The 18,271-nt window shown below is 38.3% G+C and overlaps 1 protein-coding gene across 3 annotated transcripts in view; it reads left to right on the top strand.

Annotated features, from left to right (window-relative positions):
- Positions 1-18,271, top strand: part of EXOC2 (exocyst complex component 2) — a 154,088-nt gene that overhangs the window by 133,621 nt on the left and 2,196 nt on the right. For all 3 annotated transcript variants that reach the window (XM_072034988.1, XM_027451693.3, XM_005022854.6), the window contains 4 exons: positions 8,749-8,804; positions 11,983-12,105; positions 14,626-14,687; positions 16,504-16,563. In XM_072034988.1, coding sequence (XP_071891089.1) covers positions 8,749-8,804; positions 11,983-12,105; positions 14,626-14,687; positions 16,504-16,563 — 301 coding nt within the window. The remainder of the gene's footprint in view (positions 1-8,748; positions 8,805-11,982; positions 12,106-14,625; positions 14,688-16,503; positions 16,564-18,271) is intronic.

Here is an 18,271-nt window from a genome sequence, read left to right as displayed (position 1 = left end):
TGTGTTGTATGTTTGTGGTAAGCATAGAATCATCCAGGTTGGAAAAGACCTCTAAGATCATCATAAGTTGTAAATCTAGACGTTTCTTGAAGACCTCCAGGGATGGTGACCTATGCAGAGGAGAATTTCAAGTAAACATTAATCCTATTCACCGTTTAATTAGAATGGAGCTCCTATGAACAATAGGTTTATCAAAACATTTTCGGTCTTACCAAGAAAGACCTGCTAATGAACTATTTATAGCAGCTTGTATCTATTTTTGTCAGTAGTCTAAGGACTGACTTAGGACAAACGGGTTAAAAAAACAGGAAATGTGGTTAAGTAAGCGGGTAATCTCTCCAGAGAGTTTCCAGTTTGCCTACACGTTCACATTTTCTTCTGAATACACTCTCAAAACAACACCAAGTACAGTACCTTGAAATCCATCTCTGCTTAAAGGAGGGAATGTTTCCAGCAATAGCAGGAAGTGGCCTAGAGAAAAGTTTTACAATCTTTGTTAAATTCAAATGAGGCTCTGGAGTCACTGTCTGTGTTTTTTTCGGCTTTAATAACATTGGAGCACTTCTATTGCATTTCGGTTGGTTTGGGTGTTATGAAATGAATCCATAAAAGTCTTTGAACACTGTCATTGTAACCTCACTTCTAGATTCCTTTTAAAATAGTGACTTTCCTCCAACTTTACCTTTTTCTTTGACATGGGATTGTGCTTGTTAGTTAATATACTATGCACATATTTTGGTATTAGATATAAAATCATGTTTGGAGGTAGAAAAAGTAGTTTTATGAATCAGACTGGGTAAGTCTTACCGTGAAGCAGAAAATGTATTAAACATGATAGTGACATCCATATAATTCCCAAAGAGGTATTGTTTGTGTTTGTTATTTTGAGGAGAGCAGAAGCAATAACATGCAAGTGAAAGCCATTCTTTGCTCTGCTCCTTATTTGTTTTTTTTGAATGGAACTAATAATTATTTTTTTTGTTTGTTTGTTTAATTTATTTGTGAGTCAAAAGGAGGAGTGAGTATAATAAATGAAGCAGCTTTAGTTGCGGTAAAGTCTGTGACCTGATGGAGTTCTTCTGTTTTTAGAATTACTGTCAGACATCAGTGTCCTGCTGTTGGGATCCTGCAGTGTACTAGAAATGTTTTTTTATGCAGGGAAAACAACAAAGTGTGATGATAAATTTTTAGTAATTAGAAAGAAACAGGCTTGTCTAGCTACTTTAATTTAGAAAACAGGCCACTGGAAGTAACAGTATTTGAAGCTGATTTCCTATCAACTGTCTTTGAAGGCAGAAACCTGTGTGCTGTTGTAAAGAGTAAAGGTGAGCTGCTTTGTTTTGTCCATGGGGAAATTCCAAGTCACGTATCTACTTTTTTTTTTTTCTTTCTTTTTAACATCTGCAGGGTGTTGGGTTAGATGATAACACTGTGTGGGTGGGGACACTTCAGTAAAACAGCATGACATAGTCACATACAAGTGCTATAGTTCATGAAAGACTCATGTCTGCAAACAAGTTAGGTTTCTTTCTATTCCACAGTTAGGAGACTATCTTGAAAGGTACTGGCTTCTTGGAAATCAAAATATTAATTTTCTAAATGAGGTATTGTATTCACCGCAGTAATTGGAAATAGTAGCTAGCTATTAAAATTATTTTCCAGAAATAATAAAGCAGTTAGGACATTTTCTAATGAGGCGAGTAGAGTTTGTTGTTCTAGAAACTTAAAAAGGTTTTGTCTGTAATGGAATTTTAATTCTTTCAGTTAATAGTATGTTTGAATTAAACAGACTGTCAAATTTTCTCTGATCATAAATTGATTCAAATGCATTCTGTATAGAATAAATCATAAAATGATTTTTGCTGCGCAGCCTTGGTATAGAATCTCTAGTTTGTCTCTGAAATATTTTGTGTGCAAGGTGTATTATAAACTAGATTTATTCAGAATGCTGCACACTAAAAAAAGTTTTGTCATTCGTTTTTCTTTCCACTTTTATTCTGTGCTGCCTCTCATTTGCTTCATGGAATAAAGTAGTTGATGGTTAGAGCTTCAATCTGCTCAAGGTGCCAGGCAGTCGTCTGTAAGTTAGGGAAGCCTACAGATGTTCTGCAGCTCTCTGAAGGTTTGTGTACCAAGTCGTGTTTGCACTGATTTATTTTTTTAAATCCTTCTAGCAACTTCTGCATGCAGACACCAACCTCTTTGCTGACCTGCTGTGACCTCAGATGGTGTTTCACTTTTTAATGCCTCTTCCCCCTCCCACCCATTCTGTCTTACCTGTTTATATTTTTAGTTTTTTAAGAAGAGGTTACTTGCTTTGAGTCGGAAGTTATCGGTTAGGTTGGGTTGGAAAGTGAAATTCTGTGGTGTGTGCTGGGCAATCGGGCAGCGGGCTTTGTCAGGAGGCTTCCATTGAACCATCCAGTTCCCAAGAAGGCTCCTCCAGGCAGGCCAGTTATTGCTTGGCAAGTCGCAAAGTGTGATCTGGGGTTCCAAGAACCGCCAAAATACAAACGGGCTGTGATCCTACAGCGTAGGGTATCCTGCTAGCCCTTACTACTGTTTTTGTAACACGGTGTTTCTTGAAGGGGAAAAAAAAACACGTCCTAACCACACTGGAAATGATGCTAGAGTAACTGCAGTTAAAGCAGTTTTTAAATAATATTGCTGTTGCCTCAGCTACAGCACAGCCAGAATCTAGAGGAAATTCAACAGTTAAAATCAGACTGTTTAAAGAAGTTACATGGCTTTGTGGATGCCATTGATGAGTTTCTTTTTTAATGTGCACTACACAGCACTGATTAACGACTTGCAAAAGATGTGTGCAGGTTTTGTTTTTTTTTCCAGCAGTTTCATATAGCAAAGTAAAAAAACTTAGAGAAGAGCTGCAGGAGATTAACTGACAGTTCAAAACACTGCGTGACAGCTGGAAAGTACTACATTTCTGAAGCTTGGAGATGAACATTTCCAATATCGATTCAATTAAATCTGTCAATAGGATGTAATGTAATTAAGAATATATATTAAGGTATTTAAAAAGCGGGTATCTTCCTTAAAACAGAGCAGATGAAATCTTTTTTTTTTCATTTATCCTCCTTTATGTGTTGTTATTCCTATATTCACTGTCAGCAGAGCAAACGAAACATCAAATATTAAGTGCAGCTAGGTATGAAAACCATTCATGTCTCTGGATCACCATATTCTGTCTCATGTTACTTTTAAGGAAAGTTTTTATCAAAAAGTAATCAGGCAAAAAAAAAAAGTTTCAGACTGATTGACTGTCACTGGCATAACTCACTGAACGGAACAATAAATTGTACAAACACTGCATACAACTGGATGGGCTTAAAAGTTGAAATTTCAGACTCTCGGGCATCAATTTTCCTAGCGCGACCAAGTCATGCTCAAGCCTCAAGGCCAGCAAATTCAGTGCTTGCTTTTCAGAGGCACTAAGAATTGCTCCCCTCAGCAGCAATTGCTTGCCGAAGCAAGTACTGGCCTCCTACAGAGGCCAAAATGCTCCCCGTTGCTCCCTCAGTTGGTGGCTCCATGCCTGCCCAAGGCTCATTTTTGTTTCAGTCCCTCAGAGTTTAGGTCAAGTCGCACTTGAAACAGGGCTGGTCACTTGGTCAGTGTGTAAAGAACTGTGCTTTTCCTCTTTGGTGAAAACTTTGCTTTTCAAAAAAAAAAAGAAAGGCTAAAATTGAGTGACAGCTATTGAACTGTAGAGCATCTAGTTAGTTAATGGCTTTTTTAGCTCCTCCACAGAAGAGCTGCAGCTTTTAATGCTCCTGCCTGATTTTATTTGACTGTGAGTTGACCTTGGACCCTTCTTTCTTTCTGTCCCTTGTATCCTCTAATCCTCATCACTTGTGCGGCTTATTGCCAGTGAATTGAGGTAACTGCTGACACCATCCACTTTTTCTAAACAGTTGTATGCTTTTATCCCGCCCTTCTCCTTTTCACACAATCGGCAGGCTGAAAGGATTGTTTAGCAAGAAACAGCAGCGAAATTAGCTTCCCAGGCCTTCTAGCTCTGTCCGTTTCAAATGAGACCCCAATTTCACAAGAGTTTAAAATATGTCAAACCCAAGCTGCTGGGGATAACATTTCCTGTGTGTTTGTGTTGTCCTAGCAGAACTGCTACTCATTCTTTGAACTTGTGTTTTCTGATCTGCAGAATAGGTTAAAAAAAAAAAAAAAGTTTACTCATATCCTCTTTTCTTACTCTTGAATGACTGGGATCATTTGAAAAACTTTGTTGGCTTCGGAAAAAAAATCATCCTGTTGAGTTCAGTTGTAGCATGTGTAAGTTTTGTTCTATTTGTGCCTGCAAGTTTTTGTAGCTTCTTTGCATCTTAGAATTACACATACGGTATTGCAGTTCCAACTTCTGCATGCTTATTCAGTCACTTCGGAGGTTTCCTAGTAGAATGCTGTCATCTGTGTACTTGGGGGAAACATAGCTCTTAGAACCACATGTGGGACAACTGGTAGCGCTACCCCCTCCGAACATCTCCTGAATGACTCCTGCATTGTCAGGCTACGAGATCAGTTTCTGCTAATCCTCAGAACCACAAATCTTTTTCCGTTCTCCTTTTCCCATAGTTCACACAGTCATCCTTGCTACGGCTTTGTAGTATCGTTAAAATTGCTCGTAGATGTAGACTTTCTGACGGATTTCATTTGTAAAAATGTTAATAGGTGGTATAGACTGGAAATTAAATTTAATGGATAATCTTGCTAGATTTTTTTTTTTACCGGTAAAAAGTGCAGTGGAGGGCCCAAATTGGAAGATGCTATTTTAAAGTTTCTGTCAGCCATTGTGATAGTTGATGGCTGAAACTGTCCTTCATTTATATGTCTCAAGTCTTCCCATCCATTTTCTTTATAGCGTTCGTGGGGCTTTGTTAGTGGAAGCTAGAATTCCAGTAAGTCAGATTCTTTGGCGTTAAGAATAGAGTGGGAGTGGAATGCATTTATGCTGTAACAAAATAATAACATTTTCTTGAGAGAAATTGCTAGGGCTTGTTGAGACTTTCTTTAACACGTTTCTGTCAGAAGCTATGGAAAGGTATTGTATTTGTGCTTCAATATGCTAAATAAGAGGTATTTTAGACTTAAGAATGTTATGTTTCACTTGATTAGCCTAATAGTTGCAACCTACAGTTATATGCTGCATTAGCTTTCAGTGCTGTATAATAGGACTGGCAGCATGGTGTCCCAAAAACTGTAATTGCGTGGGCTGCTGAACAGTTGTAGAGAAAGCTGCACAAAAATTCTATTCTAGACAGAATTTTTTCATTTTGAAATGAATTTCACAACAAATTCACAGTTGGATGCCACTGCTTGTATTTCCACTGAATCATACTCCAGAAAAGTAATACTTTGCTTCAACAAAGCCTGCCACAAACAGTGCAGTGATATAAATCAGAAATTGGATATTTTTTAATTGTAGTTGTTCAAAATATAGTATAGTCATTAACTATGCCTGCAGGTCCTGACATTCAGATATGCTTGGCTTTGTCTCCACATGCAAAAACTAAAATCCTTCATAAAAAAAGAAGAGAAGGGCTGGGGGGGGAAATACCCTTTTTACCTTTTTTATGTACTGTTCGTGATAGGAAACTGACTCCCAGGCAGCAATGGTTTTCACACCACTACATGTTCAACAGCAGTGTGAGATCAAACCTGTTACATAGTTACTTTTAATTTCCAGCCTCAATTTACTGATGGACAATTAATTTCTACCTTTCTTTGGGGTGCCAATATTGTTCTTAAGCTCAACTAGTTCTCTCTTTTCTCCCTGATTGCCTATACTTACTGGCATTTTTGGAGTGCAGTCGCATCCTCTCTCCACCTTTGGTTAGTTTAGCTTACCAAGTCAAGGTCTTTCAGACTCTTAGATGCTGTAATTAAGGCAACTACAGTTTTATATGCGTGGACTGCCTCTAAGCTGCATACCTTTGCTACTAATATTAGCTCAGTTTGTGCTGAATTCTTTGGCGTTAAATTGCAAAGCCTAAGAAACTGAGGAAATATTTGAGCTTGTGCTGAGTCCTCTGATTCTGCAGTCATAAGAGAACCACAGGAACATCTCATTAGTGCTAGCTGCTGGAATTGCAGCAAAGAAATAGTCTCCTGTAAGCTCTCATGGGCAAGGGTGCAAGGTGAAAATGGTCATTTATGTCGTCTGTCTTAGGCAGTGGTGCTTAAAACCTGTGACGTTACCTGGTTGTAAACCCTAACCAAGTGGCTGCATTTTTTAAGAATTTTGTCATGGAAGGTTTCTTCAGACAGATGTGATAGGCAACCTTTTTTTTATTATCACAGCCAAGAGCAGCTTAATTTGGATGCTCTCACAGCAGCAGCAGACAGAATTAGCAGCTGCTGTGCTGAACCAACCTGTTTAAAAGCACCCGAAGAGACACATTATCTCAGGAGCTCTGGTGGGATGGGTGGAAGACGAGGATTCTTCTGTCAAACCACATCACTCTCTCATACAGCCCACCCAGATCAGCCTGTATGCATCCCAGCATTTCACTCACCTCCCAAATAACGCTTCTTCCCAGCTCAGCCAGCTGGCCTCCTCTTTTTAGGGCAGACACCTGCCCTCTCTGTTTATAACTTTGACTGATTAATGAACATGCTCTGACAGTGCTCAAGCATCCATAAGGGACCATATAAGTCCTAACGTTGCATGGCATTTGTGCAAACGTAAAAGCACACAGTTTCCACATGAAAGATCCTCCTGTCACAAGATGAGGCCAGTAGACAGCCAAGAGCTGAATACCGCATAGGTTTGCAGACCGAAATCAACACTTTGCACCCTGAGGTTAACTGTAAACCAGCTCCCAAATCTGCCCTGTACCTCTTGACGTGATTTGCATACCACCGTTTGGTGCCTTGTCAAGGTATATTTGACTGTGGGAGGTGGTACAAATTTTGTCCTCTGTGATACGAAGCCCGGGGGGGGGATTTAAACTGGGGCAGAGTGAGGCAGGAGGAGAGCAGCAGAAGAGGAAAAAGGAAGGGGGTGTTGCATTTCCACACATACCTGTGATCTTTTGGTGTGGTTCGAGTTCTGGTGTGTAGCATCCTTACTTTGTTTTGCAGGTTACAGAGGAGAGAGAGAGAGAGAAAAAAAAGTTTCATAAAATTTCTGCTATTGCTCTATTCCTCCCTCCCTTCCTTCCTTGTTGCAAAAAATCACTAAGATAACAAGAAACTATATGCTTGCATACTAGTATACTATGTTGTTTGATTTGTTGTTCATCTAGTTTAAATGGAAAGAATGACAAATTTTTCATGGAAAAGAATAAAGATAGCAACAAAAGGTATCAGAGATGTTTTGGAATATATCTGAAATGCTTGTTTTATTCTTTACCTTTTTCATTAATTTGCATTTCTTCCAAAGTGAAAATAGAACATTATTTCTGTAAAGATCATTATGCTTTTGTATGTTTAGAAACCAAAGTGCTTTTAGTGAGAGCTGTAAAGTCATCTTTGACATGTGCCTCTTTGCCATGAACTTCTGAAACGGAGACGGCCTGTGCACAGGTTTGGGTGCAGAACTTAGTGACATCCTGCCTACGTGTTGGAAAGGGCTCCTTGTTCAGCATCTCTCCCTCCACTTTCCCCCAGATGCCCTTGTTTCCCCCAGGAGACCTGCAGGTGCTTCAGGAAGCACCCTTCAATCTGAACGCTAGGCCGCACCGTGTCACACGGCGTAGACGTAGGCAAAAATGTGTTTGTATCTCATGCAAGGGGATCCTGTCTTCCTTTTGTCCTACTCTCATAAAGTTTTTGTCCATAAGGATTGTCTAGGAAAGAGTAAGTATCTCCTTCTTAGATCTTGGGGTAGGCTGTGGGAACAGCGTTCACTTCATAAAGCAAATTTAACCACAGCGGAGATGGCAGTTGCGAGACATTGCTGTCTCTATTCACGACACTATTCACGACCGTATCTTAGATCTTCCAGATCCTTCCAGTCCAGTCCTCTGAAGTTATTCCAGATGCAGTGCAGGGGACTAAGAGCCTGTCCTAACTATAAAACATACCCTGCTGAATGTCCTCCTGTTTAGGGCATAGTATAAATTGACAATTATTTCACTTGCTTGGTAAATAAAGTGCTTGCTTAACTTCTTCACCTTCCCCAGGAGGAAATTTTTACTAAGACCTGACATCTCCGTATAAATTGTCATGAGTAATACCTTCTGAACCACTTTCAGAGAAACAAGAATCCTTGCTATTTCTATCTATAATAATAATATACAGTTAGATAAGCTGATAAAGTAGCAAGGCCTTCTTCAAGGCTGTGGTATATAAGCGTTCCCTTGTGTTCTCTGTTTCCTTATAACTTACCAAGTTGTAGTGCATGTCCTATGCCATGGTAAGTGCATTCCAGCAAGACATCCTGAAGTTGTTTGTTGTTTTTTTTTTTTATAATGACGCTAAGTTTTTATTAAATGGCAAAGCTGGTAAAAGTTGCCAGAGAAGAATACTGAAACAGGAACCTGCTGGCTTTTTTAACCTTTTGCTGTAAGGAAATGTGCCTTTCTCCATTTGATTTGAAAAAGGAAATAGACTGGTGGTGTGGCTATGGAACTTTCTCTTTCTGCCTCTGATTGCAAAAGTGCTAGTGAAAGAAATGAAAAGAAAAAGTACAGTATTGAACTGTAGAATACTATGGCCTTGTTGAGATGATAGAATGAAAGTAATTAATTACCCTTTTTTGTTTTCTTTCAGGTGTCAGAAACTATTTGAAAGAAGCATTAGTGAATATCATTGCTGTGCATGCAGAGGTGAGAAAACTTCAGATTGTTCAATGCTTACATTCAGATGAATAATTTCAGTGTATTTTGCTCAGTAAATTCTGGCTTTCATACCCCTGAAAACTGTAGCTCTGTTGAAGTGTGTTCATTATAGATGTTGGTGCTTTGGGTTAGGTTTAGCCAACCAAGTATGAAACTGCTAACTTAAAGGCAGAAAGAGATGAACGGTTCCTGTTTATCCTCAGTAACACTTTGTTACATGTTTTGGAGTGCCTTTTTCTTTCCACTGTCTGATGAAAAAGAAAGCCAAAGTCTAAAGCTGAATTCTTCCCTTTCCTTACAAAGTGGGGGGAGGGAGGGGGAAGCAAGATGATGATGATGCTCACTTTCTCTGATTAACTTTATTTTCCACAGCATATAGAAACAAGCTTGTGCTAAACTTTATTTAAAACAAATATTTGATATATGCCCTTTGTACTGAAAAGGCAATATATATATCATATTCTTCTACATAGGATAAAAAATGAAAAGCTAAACACAGAATTTTTTGTAGTCTCTATATGGCACAAATAGCACTTGAAATACTTGGGTAGGCAATGGCTTATGACAGAGAGTCTATATTAAAATTTAAGTATTATTAAAATTAACAGCTTGCAGAGCTTCAGTTATTTGGCCTCTTGTGGTAATATACAGGAATTTTCTATAGTACTTTAAATTACAACTTGTTCTACAAGTTCCTTCCTTCTGAGTACTGAGAGTGTTATCAGATTACTATTGCTCCTGGTGTATATGCTGGTAATAGTATTACTCTTATCTTTGTATTATCAGAAATACCTTTCAAAATATCACTAGTATAGTTGCTCTACGTATTAACATCTATTTATTAATCTATTTAAAACCTGCTAAGATTCATCTGAGGTTCCTTTTTATTTTACTCCTCCATGAATTACAAAGCTTCATGTAAATCAAAGTGTAATATCTTCAAAAAAAAAATATTCTATCGGTTGCAATGTTATTGTTTGGATTTCAATATATGCTTACAGCAGTTTTCACACTAGCATTGATTATTTTACCAAATTCTTCAGAATGAGGGAGTAAACAAAACTAGATACCAACATGACATTCATTTGTTTTTGCAGTTTTTCAGTGTAGTTGAAATTAATAAAAATAAAAACGAGGGCTTGGGCATTAAAAGATTCAAAGGCATTTTTGACTTCTTTTGCTAATCCTGATAAAAGGCATACTTATTAAAATTCTCCTGCAGAAAGGTGCACTAGCTTCTGACTTCATTGAGACTGATACTAATTTTGGCCCAAATAGTGTGTTGCGTCATGAATTTTTACATGTGAAATATTGCAGAAATGTGAAAATGTGTCAAGACGAAACTCCCATTTGCACTGTTTTCTGCTGAAATTCTCTAAGCTGGGTCAGATTTAAGTTTAGTTAGCAAAGCTGCAAGTTTCTGTAGTTTGAAACAGCAAAAATTAACAATCAGCTGAACAATGAGCATGGAAAGAGAACTACCTTTGAATTCAAATTCAGCTGAAATCAAAATAAGGGCATCATATTGCAAATTTGTGATGATTCACCATTGCTGAGAACTTTTTTTTCTTGGATTCTCTATAGTAACATCAAGAGTGCTCGTTATGGGCACAAATACTCTTTTCTCAGTAGAAGATTTTTTGTGTGTTCCTGGTACGTTTGTGTTGAATTGCTCAGCAATATTTGCTGCTGAATAAGATGACCCATGCATAAATTACTTTTTCTTTACTGTAAAGCTAAGTATGTCAGTTACATAGCTTTTGTGGGTCGAAACAGTCAAAGTACATGCAAAGGCTGCATGTTTGAATTGTCAGTGATAAAAACTGATAGCTGGCGTGTACCTATGTGGTCAGTGTACTTAGTCTGTGATGCAAATTTGCCTGTTTGAATGGTCAGCCTTATGGGATCCCTGATTATAATTCATTGCTTCAAGCACTGGAATGTGGGTAAGAATCCTACATTCATTTTTGTTCCCTTTAATTTATTTTTACATACATGTATGAATATCTTCTGTTATCTCTATCTACTTTTCCTTGTCAGACTCTATTCTAGCAAAATTTCAACTGCTTAATTCTCTAGGTCATTTTAAAGAGGAAATGAGGTGAAACATTTTTTACAAACTCTATCCAGTTCGTTTTCCTTCTTGCACCACTCTAGTCACATTATCTTCAGTTCCTTGTGTCATCTTTTTTCCCCAACCTCATGCAGTTTTAGTGCAGCTTTATCATCACCTTTAAGTCATGACACAGTTTTGATCTGTCTAACCTAGTCTCACTTCCTCCTATATCCAGCCTCTCGGTCTGCATTTTCCCCAATTCTGTGTAGAACACCATACTTTATTTTTTTTTAATTCACCAACAGTTTCTCACTTCCTTAAAGTGAGCTTTAGGGAAGACTGGTTACTTCATGCTTTCCTTTAGGCATAGATCTAATGTTTAATTCTGTGGTGGTCGTAGGTTGCAGTTGCTGCTCTGAATCTCAGATGGAGGATGTGACCACTTTGAACAGTTGTACAAATAAACAGTATAAAAACTAGTCTTGATGCATGGAAAAAACAGTAAGATGTAATGTTTTTGCCCAGGAGCTAACAAATTGCAGTAAGGGAAAAATCTAAATGAAAATCCATTATGCCACCATAGTCTCAAACCCTTTTTAAGACTCTTCTCCACAGAAAGCATAAAGACACTTGCCGTTTGACAGTGATGAGGCAAGTGTGCAGCAGAGCCTCTGCCACATATGAAAGGTTCTAAAAGAAATTGCAAAATGCTTGGGTAAAATGTGTCTGAATGCATAATTAGGTCAGTCAGTGACATAATCCTGAATTTAAAAGGTGCTATCCACAAAACAGCAGTTTATGTACAGCCACCTGACCACCTGCACGCATCAGGCGAGAGCAGATACTTTCCTTTTAGGTATTGCAAGAAGGTTGTCAGCATCACGTCGGGTAGCGAGCACTGTGGTTAGCAGAGGTGATTGGCCAAAGCACGGGGCAAGCGTCAAAGGATTCTTCAGGTTCAAGCTGCTGTGAATTTCTTTGTCCATTGTTAAAAATACAATGGCCCTTTCAATCAAAGTGTTTAATGCTTTTTACCAAAATATTGCTTTATAAAATACTTATGTCAATATATAGGCATTGTGCTCATGATTCTTATGTTATAAAAATCAGGTGTTTACCATTTCCAAAGACCTAGTTCCTCGGGTAATGTCAAGGATTGTAGAAGCAGTCTCTGAAGAATTGAGTCGACTGATGCAGTGTGTTTCATCCTTCAGCAGGAATGGAGCTTTACAGGTAGATGAATCATTTGTACTGTCAAACATCTGAGTTTATAAAACTTAGAATAACAGAGAGGTATAACGTGTATTTGTTGGATTTACTGTAGCAGTGAAAACAAGGAGGTTAAAAGGATTAGTATACAACTTCTTTCTCATATTTATGGATGAATACCCTTTGGGAAACTAGTCCTTGGGTTGATCATATTTTAGCATTGTCGTTGTGTAAGTGCGTAAAAGGTTACCCATATCCTATGAGTTAAAAAGCATCGTAGAATCATTAAACGGTTTGGTTAGGAAGGGTCCTTTAAAGATGATCTAGTTCTAACCCCCCTGCAATGAGCAGGGACATCAGTCACTAAATAAGGTTGCCTAAACCATCGTAACAGTATCTGTTTAAGTTGTTGTTAAACTACCATTGTCCTGTCACCAAAAAAAATATTTTAAAAGAAAAGAAAAAAAAAGTTTTATAATATTTAGAGGTTTAAAATCTTGAAAATGTGATATTGTAGGATCTTGTAAGTCTTTACAGAACTGGTCACATGCCTGTTGTGCTATTTCTGTGTTAGCACTCTGTCATAACACAGATGCAACAGATACTTTTACAATGCCCTCTTCATTTGTGATTGCACCAGTAGTTGTCTTTTCTGCTGAAAAAGTTTTAAAGGAGTTTATAGAAGAAGAGCTACATATGTTAAAAAACAAATTCCATTGACCTAATGATTGCCATGGCTGTAACAGGCAGGAAGAGGCAACCTTCATTTTTCGTTGTCTGTGATAACATTCTTGCATTATTGTGGGAAAATAAATATCCAAATGCAAGCTTTATTTTCCAATTGCTATTAGTAATTGCACATGACAGATGATTAATGTAGGAAGATCACAACCAAATAAGATTGGCTGCCGGCTTAAAACCAAATCAATGAATAGCAACAAAGCTACCTGTAAATTATTTTTATTTGACTGGATGACCCGCTCTATGAACTTGCTGCCTAAACTCATAACTGGAAGGATTTTCTCTCCCTTCTGCAAATTTCTCACTCATGATCCTTTTCTGTTCCTCTGAGCACAGAAAACCCTATGTCACTCAAGGCAGGAAACAGCAGTATAAGAGTGATCTGGGCCTGTGTCAGTCTGTTTAAAAGAGACCCGTTTCCTAAGAGAAGCCTAAATCTGTACACTCACATCAGATGGCCCATACTTTCACAGTGTTTGCCCTTACACTGTGTTTATTTAGGCTGTGATGCCTGAGAATGTGACACTGTCACATGGTACTGGAGTTGGATTTAGTGATCTTTGTGGGTCCCTTCCAATTTGGGATATTCTGCTGCTGCTTCCTAAAATGTAGGGAAAACTACAGAACCTTATATGTGGACTTCAGGAACTCCCAGATAGTTTGGAGCACCATACAGAAAAGGTGAAACATTCTGTGGTGAGAAAGGCATTCCTTATGGGTATGAAATTGGTGGGTAGCTAGGTCCTATTCTGTGTGAGATTTCTGGTACGAAAAAAAGATGCATTAATCTCTGCTGGCTTCCTACCTAGGGGAGAGATAAGGAGAAGACATAAAAGCCAGATGCTTTCATTGGAATCAGAATTAGATGTCTATGCTATATTATAAAAAGTTTTGTTTTGGAAAAGTAATGTCACATTAATTTGTTCTAAATGTAGATCACTTTCTGTAATGACTAGCTGGATTAAATTGTACCTTGATGAATAAGAACTGAATCTGAATTTGGATGAAGTTCAGTTTATGATTTAAATGAAATAGTTGTAATATTGACCACGTTCAGAATGCTTGTTTCACATGAAAAATCTGAGTGAATATTTTTCAAAGACTGAAGGAAGATTTGTGAACTTGGTTTAATCCTTGAGTTCATTCTCCACTCTTACGTATGGTAGAGAATGAACTAGGTGAAAATCAATACCTAGCCATACAGTACCGTGCAGGAATCAAATCCCCAAGCTTGTGTGCCCACCAGGTGACAGACAAGAAGCAAAGCACGACTGTTTTACTTCCTCATTTGATGGAAAAAAAATAAATTCAACAGCAAAACCAAGAATAAAATGTGTATTGACAGATTTTTGTACTCTTGTGTTTCCTTCCTTCCTGGGCAAGTCAGGCTGTAAGAAGTCAAGCTCACTATTAAAAAAAATAAATAAAAAAGAAGCATACCCTATCAAGGTAGTGTCCCTTTCTCTGTCTATAACAGAACGGAAAAGATGGAGCAGAATTAAAGTTTTATTACTGTTACTGAGAGACAAAACAATGTTTTCAGACTGCTACATAGTGACCGTGCAAACAGTTTGACTTGTATGAAAGTATGAAAAATGTGAAATTGTTCCTTCTAGCACTCTCCTAACTGATACAGCAGCATGGCAACCAAAAATACAGGAAACAAACTGTTAGAAGTCAAGGCTGCTTACCACTGCAGCATGCAGTAGCATTTGCTTCTAAAAAAGATGAAGCTTTGGGATACTGGTATTCTGATCAAAGGAAGTTGTCTCAGTGTTTCAGTATTTGCATTTCTGTCTTCAGGCGAGACTTGAAATCTGTGCATTGAGGGATACAGTGGCCATATACCTAACACCTGAGAGCAAGTAAGTTGTGCTGTATTTTCTGTCATTTCCATGTAGTGGAGTCCTTGGTAAACATGCAAAAACACATGGTGTAAATTAAGGATTTTCAGGAGATTGATACAAATAGAATATGTAATGTATTACATATATATGTGGGAAATTGATACTACTATGGCTTTATCATTTGAAAGAATTTGTGGTTTTGTTTTGTTTTGTTTTTTAATTGATGACAAAGACTAGATATTCTTCATTCTTACCAAAGGAAGAGGTGGAGGGATGATGACTCTTACTTCAGCTACTGAGGAAAATGTTGCTAAGGCAAAAGCAGTTGCCACTGAGTTTCATCCATTTTTTTACAGAGGTCCCATAAAGCATACCACAGAGAGTCTGCCAGAGACTTCAAAGAGGCTACAGAACCAGACACCAGCAGGATCCCCTTAAGGGAACATGGAGAATTAGGGTTCTCCACAAGCTTGTACATTACCCTACTCCTTTTCCACACACCTCATTGAGGAGAGTGAATTCAGCTTTACCCTGTCTATTAGAATGAAAAGCTTTCAGCAGTGCATCATTTCTTAGGGAGGTCAAAGACCAGAGCTAAACAGTGGGGGACGTGCTCATGCATATGCTAATATGGTTGGTGTAGTCAAGACACGTAAAAACACAAACTGTGGTAGCTGTCAGCAGTTTTGAGTAAAGTTCATTGATTGAAATTTCTAGTTGAATATATACGGGACTGGGTGTGTCCATTCACTATTTTCGATTACCTACACTTTTGTTAGGATTGGCATTACCCATTCCCACAGGTTGCGATTTGGTCTTAACTCTCTCTTAACTGACCGATACTTTGCAGGAGACATTGCAGGGCTTAAGGCACTGATGTGTCGTCACGTCACTGCTGACGGTATTCTGTGGTGTCACTGCATTCAGTTTCAAGACTTGCTTCTTTGTACTGTGCGTCTGATAGTGATGAAGACCTAAATGTGGACTATTTGGCCCCAGCTTATATTGGATAAAACGAAAGTGCTGTTGTTTCTGAGCAGAATGGGAGCGAATCAGAGTGAACCACGGAAGCTGGAGCTTCATAGATGCCTTTTTATTCCTGGTCCCTTCACTAGCAGTAGATGCCACAAGCCACCAAATTAATATTAATTCTGCTGAGAGAAGGTTGTACCCATCAGTGCAGGAGTTGCATCATTCCCTGCATGGCTGTTCCATGTTGCCCGGAGAGGTGTGCAACCCCCATCCTTGGAGATACTCAAAACTTGACTTGGCCCCAAGAAACCTTCAATAACCTCAGAGTTGTCCCTAGTTTGAGATGGGGGTTGTACCAGAAGACCTCCAGAGGTCCCTTTCAACCTCAATTATGCTATGATTCTGTGTTAGCACAATGCAAATCTCTGTAGGATCCCTTCTCTAGGGGAGAGTGCAGTGACTTATCAGCTGACCACAGGAAGCCAAAATCAACATTATATCTGTGCTTCACACTCTGATGCTCACTTAGTGATGCTCACTTCTAGGCAGAAGGCAGGCTGGCAAACTACCTCAAATCCTTGGAGGGTCCAGAACATCAGACTCAGTCTTAAATCAGTGGATTGAACATTTCTTGTTGGTGTATGTTGTACATCGCATCAGGAGTGTTGAGAGACCTGCTTGGGCCTTTGGCCACTTTCTGTATAATTTGCACGTGAATGTCAGGTGTCAAGTTAACATTTTGTTAATTTATTGAAATAAGAAGCGTGGCTAAAATATTGTACATTGCTATGAAAATTATAGAGAGAAGCTGAAAGTTGAGACTTGTACTGGAGGAATATGAGTATTTTTGTTTTCCTTACAGCTCAAGCTTTAAGCAAGCTTTGGAAGCCTTGCCTCAGCTCTCGAGTGGAACTGACAAAAAGTGAGTACACTGCAGCTTCTTGTTCTTCTTATGCTCTAAGGAGCCATTGCTTTTTACTCTTCTACCAGAGCTTTGCTAGAAGAGAGTTAACTTTCGCTATATTTGACCTTTTAAAATTACAAAATAGAAGCCTCTTTGGACAGAGCCAAGAATAATATAAACCCCTATTCCTTGTGGCCTGTTAAGTTATACAGAGGAACTGAGCTGATGACTTCGTGGCATATGTCTCTCCCATTCTAGCCTTATCAGTTCTAAATCGCTTTGTAATTATTTTATAATTTCAGTCCATTTTAGCCTTCCATGCTAATCTTAGTTTCTGTGAGGTCCATTGTCTTGTCTTAGTGAATTTAGCAGCAGTAAAGAAAATGACCAAGGAACAAAGTCCAAGTTTTTGTCAGCTGATATTTGGGTAATTCTCAAAACTGGCTTGTTTAATTTTAAAATCAAGAAGTTTCTGTTGTTCTTTCTTAACATCAGGAGGAGGCCTTTGGGGTTCTTTCTCCCCCACCATAGCAAACTTTGACAACCAAGCTGCTGTGCTGCATTGAACCTAGTATTTGGTGGTCTATTTTATAAGCATAGCTTAATAAAGAGTGGTAAAGCACGGACAGATTTGTAATGAGTATATTAGTATAAATATAGCTTTTTTGAACTTGAGGTTGCTATTAAGGTACTTTTAGGAACTGAACTGCATCAAATCAGCCTGCACTTAACATTCAGAATTTAGAATATTCTGTAGACAAAAGTAGAGCCTGTTTGTGCAGCCCATACTAATTGTCTTTTCTCTGTTCAAACCTACTCTTCACCAGCCACAAGAAGTCTCAAGATAGCCCCTTGCCTTACTTGGGTCTCTTGCTTTATTAAAGATAGGAATCAGTTTTGAGATAGCTCTTTCAACTCAGACTTTCCGAAACACCTGTAGGGTTGGGGTTTTTTTGACTTGGTCACAAGTGTGTGAGCTTTTGTAGGACAGATGAGAATCAAGAACTGCATCATTTTTACATCTATCTCAGAGTTCTGAGCCTTAGACAGCATAATATTTGTTCTGTGTCTCAGGTTTCTATATGACAATTGTCATCATTCCACACTGGCCATAATATATATTTGTTTTAAAATAACACACATTTATGCACTAATTTAGAGATGTTTGTTTCAGTTTATTCAGTCATTACTGTGATACTAAATGATGAATGTGGCCATAGGCATCTTCCAGAGGGCTTGCTGAGGAAGCAGATACCGATTTTGTGGTTCAAGTTGTTGTTCGTGGTATTTTTTTAACGTTCAAGTATAATTTCTTCTGTTACTGGCTGTTCAATAATCACAGTTTGCCAAAAAAGTTGCAGTGATGCATGTCTGCCCTATCTAGCTTGTTTTTGAAATAGAGCAGAAAGTTTGGAGAACATGTTCTTTCCTAGAATACAAGGAACATAAAGCATACAGGAAAGACTGTAAAACTTTGTGTTGCATCTCCACTGCTACAATAAATATCTCCTACAATAGAACTATTGACATCGTTGGTCCTAAACCTGCAGTTAGGTTTATAATAAATATCATCCATTGCACCAATTATCCAACTATTGCTATGCTACAAATTGAGCTCATACTTTCTTAGTTATCTATAAAGGACAAAAACATATGCTTGCCAGTGTATTAGTATGTCTCCTGGAACAGACATTTTATTTCTGATCCTTTAGCCATAATCTTTAAG

The sequence above is a fragment of the Anas platyrhynchos genome, chromosome 2 (assembly GCF_047663525.1).
Source record: "Anas platyrhynchos isolate ZD024472 breed Pekin duck chromosome 2, IASCAAS_PekinDuck_T2T, whole genome shotgun sequence".
Classification (NCBI taxonomy): domain Eukaryota; kingdom Metazoa; phylum Chordata; class Aves; order Anseriformes; family Anatidae; genus Anas; species Anas platyrhynchos.
Note: the sequence above shows the minus strand (reverse complement) of the source record. Positions and strands in the feature narration are given on the sequence as shown.